This window comes from Egretta garzetta, unplaced genomic scaffold (assembly GCF_000687185.1).
Source record: "Egretta garzetta isolate BGI_Z169 unplaced genomic scaffold, ASM68718v1 scaffold118, whole genome shotgun sequence".
NCBI lineage: Eukaryota > Metazoa > Chordata > Aves > Pelecaniformes > Ardeidae > Egretta > Egretta garzetta.
In genome coordinates, this window is record NW_009260484.1 from 817,958 (window position 1) to 821,834 (window position 3,877).

The 3,877-nt window shown below is 42.6% G+C and overlaps 1 protein-coding gene across 1 annotated transcript in view; it reads left to right on the top strand.

The window, feature by feature from the left end:
• Positions 1 to 3,321: 3,321 nt before the first annotated feature.
• Positions 3,322 to 3,877, top strand: part of B3GALNT2 (beta-1,3-N-acetylgalactosaminyltransferase 2) — a 25,762-nt gene continuing 25,206 nt past the window's right edge. Inside the window, exon 1 of the mRNA XM_035899685.1 lies at positions 3,322 to 3,354. Coding sequence (XP_035755578.1) covers positions 3,322 to 3,354 — 33 coding nt within the window. The remainder of the gene's footprint in view (positions 3,355 to 3,877) is intronic.

The following is a 3,877-nucleotide window of genomic DNA, read 5'->3' on the forward strand; positions in this document are numbered from 1 at the left end:
TGCTGAACACCCCTGCGCCACGGGTGCCCTCCCGCCCCCACTGAGGTGCGCGGAGAAAACATTCCCACCGGTTTCACTTGGCGTCGGGTCGTCCTTAGTCCCGGGAATAGCTCTTTGCACCGTGCCGTGTTTGCCTTAGCGGTCTTTTAAACCCCCTGCGGTGCAAAAAAGCTATTCATAGGATCGGGTGTGATCCGACACAAGTGAAATCAGACCCCTAAGGGCTTACGTCGCGCTCTTCATAAAACGAGTTGGAGTTTTCAGACTGCAGATCTGCCTGCCTGTTAGAAACTGGCATCTGTTGGAACAGAAACTTTTGTCAGCTACCCATAGGTGCTGTTTGAGAACGTTAGGAAATACTCTACAGGACGACTGAAAAAATGGTTGGGAAAAAATGGTGGTTTTTTTTTTTTTTACTTGAGATCTGCTTAGAACTCTTTTCAGCGACCCAGTAGCAGTTCGCTAGCAAAGCCGCTCTTTGCGACCAGTGCCTGTTCCCCTGTGCAGAGTGTACACAACTGTGAGGCTACGAGACCCTGCTGAATTCCAGTGGTAATGAATAATGCAGGTGTGGAAGGAGCAAAGGCAGTGCATTTGGTTAGTCTGGAGGCCGCAGGGCTGTGCGGGTGTTGCTGCGTCTATTCTGGCCACTGTGCATCAAATGAGTGGTGGTCACGCTTGTGTTATAAAAGAACAGGAGTTATTATTGGTGTTTGTGTTTGTTACTGTGTTTGCAACTGTGTTGCATTGGACAATGTTAGGATAACTAGGATTAAAAATAGAACAGTGCTTTTTTTTTACTGCTGAAAGACTAAGTGTACATTTTGTTTGTGCAAAGGTTATTTAGCTGTAACCTATTGACAAATGTATTCGCACCGAGGAGAGAAAAACTGGTGCATCTTATAGGAAGAGAACTTCCATCAGCTCAATACTGTACATGTGCTGTCTCTTTGTAGGCCTGGTCCTTGAATGATAATTTGAGGAGGAGTCTGCCTTTTAGCCTTCAAAGTACCACAGCGCGTACAAGCTGTAGGCATGGCTGCCTTGGCAGAGGAGAGAAGGATGAGCTAAGGGACCTCTTTTATCTCTGATGTCTTCTGTGTTATATTTTTTTATTATTCAGAGTGTTTTAGGAACATTAATGACTTCGTATACAAGAGTAAGAAATGTCACTATTTATTAAAAGGCTTCTTGAATCTGAAACTATTTAAGAGGATCTGGTACTGCTTGATAAAGCCAGTCTTGTTTCATTTGATTGTTGAGTAATCTTTTTTTTTTAGTTGTTTACTGCTCCAGCTGCTCTTTATTACCTACTACCTGGAATCACTAGTATGAACAAAAATCTGATCATGGGACAGTGTTTTATAAAAGTTGTGACAAAAAAATGCATTATTTGTCTATCCTTTGGTATTTCTGTGTAGTGTCTGTGTGTATCAACATTTGCAAAATTAGCTACCAGTGGAGGTCAAAGGCAGAGTGAACAGCAATTCTGTTTCTTGAGGAGTTTAATTCTTCTCTCAGTAGTCATCGTGCACACACATGGAAATTTGTTAAAAAGTTGATAACCTGTTTTGGCGATTATTTACCTTGACATCATTGACTCGTCAGCGGAAGACTGGAATAGACAAATCTGGCCATCAATGCTGCTTACTTTTTCTAATAAGCAACTCCTGATCTTTGTCTTAAAATGGCAGCCCAACAGCCTACATTTATTTTGTGAAGGGTTGGCTTGGCTTTTGATTTGTTCACTTGGATTCCTTGCTGTCTTGGGAAGAGGCTGTTCCATAAACTCGTTTTCCTGATTAGAAATGTTTCCTCATTTCTGGCCTAAACTTACTTGCAACTGGTTTATGCCCTTCTGTTCTTAAGCCTTTGGGTTAAAAGGGTCTTTCTCCTCCTTCAAGTACACCTCCATCATGTAACCATAGAGATCAAAGGTATCTGTTTTAAACGTTTGTTTTCTTAAGCTGGGCAGTTCAGGTACTTCTAATTTCTACTGGCAAAATAGGCTCTCCATTTCTGGAAAGCAGTGCATTTTTGTGGTCTGTAGGTCAGATGATTTTAAATGTAAACAGCGTTCCAGCCTTCACTCATTCCATCTACTTCCCTTCCTTGATTGGAAGTGCCCCCTTTAGTAAAGCCGCCTTCTGAACTACCCCATGTGAAAAGCCTGTAGTCTGCTTGCACACTTTGGCCCTCGGTTGTGTCTCTCCCAGTGGGAGAGACTGGGATTTCTGGGTTTCTCTGTGTTCGTGATCACTTTCACCTTGGTGTCACTGAAGATAGCGTATGCATCTTGTAGGCAGTACTCATTAATTGGGAAAAAAATAAATAGGATCAGTTCTGAGACCAAAGGCACTGGCCTTTGCTTCAGTGTCCTGACTTTGGTGGCTCCCTGCTTTCTTTTTGTTCATCAGTTAATGGTTCTGTAATTCATACTTTGGAGCAAGACTTTGTACAAGAATGTGCTTTTAGGTTTAATTGAAGTCCTTGTCTAACTGATTACAAACAAGTGCTATCCAAAGGAAGTTCATGGGTAGGAAGCCTTAGTTAATTTTTGTAAAAATCTTAGATAAATGCTAATTATAAAATGACCTCAGAAACATGAGAAAGAACAGACAGACCTGTTTTTAGTGCTCCAGGTGGATTCATTGCTAATTGTGTGATTTAATTGATGGCACAAGTCTTATGGAGTAGGAAATTACTCATTGTAGGGCTTCAGTTAACAGTGCCTAATCAGAAAGCCCCACACATTCAATGAAATATGCTGCTACTTTGCTGATGCTAATGCCCTTTAAGACGTTATTCCTGTTACATTTCTGGGGGTGTGTGGTAGCTAAGAATTGGCCCTTTTGGTTTTGTTGGAGTCAATCTTTTACTAGCGAATAATTATGCAACAGATTAAAACCCACCATTTTCTAGAAACTGCTTGAATGCCATCTGTTGTCCTGTGGTTCAGCATGCACTTCTTCAGGCACTGGCCTGATGGAACCCTATACAGGGTTGGTTAGGCTGGTGTTTAGTGACCTGCTTTGCACAATTAGGCCTGTCCCCCTCATGGGATAGCCTGTGTACGTGACAGGTGAGAGAGGAGGAGGGAGATCTTAACTTGCTTTTGGATTTCTGGTGCTGAAATAACAAAATGTAGAATCAAGCTCTGAGGTTATGAGCAATGCCGTGCTCTGTAAGGAGAGATTCTGGCAAAATGTGATACTTTCTTAAGGAAAGATGCTGTTTGAAATCTGTTAAGCATGTCTGTCAGGGAGTAGTATGTTGCTTGGTCACAAAATTATTTCGTCTTTCATAAGCATGTAAAGGCTGATGGCCTTGGAAATTGAAACCTTCCGTCAACAGGTCAGGTTTGACACTGGCAGTAGCTGTGCAGTTCTGCCTGAAGTGCCAGTTGCTCCCCAGCCTTGATCTATGAGATCTTACTATAATTGTTTTCCAGGGATGGGCCATCGCTGGCAAAAACAACCCCCTCGCCTTTGATGGGCTTGAAATAATTGACAAAGATTCCACACCAAAGCCAACAGTATTTTCCAACTGAATTGGGATTCTTTTAGAATTTGCAGTTGTTCTGTGAACTGATGTCTGAGACATAGCAAACTACTAATGAGCAGCACTGGAGTTGCATTTTTGTGTTTTGGCATTGGAACAGGGGACAAAGTGTACCAGTTCTGCCAGCGTTGGAGAGCATAGTTTGTGTCTGAAGGAAGCTCTTCACCAGTTCTCTTCTGAATTGCCCACTGAGTAGAACAGCCAGAAGGGAGCTAGTAGCCTTCCTTGGGAGTTTTTGTTCCATGGCATCAGGGATTGGCAACTACTTTTCAAAGGATAAAGTTGCTGTGCTTCTCCTCCTCCCCTTCCTCCGCCC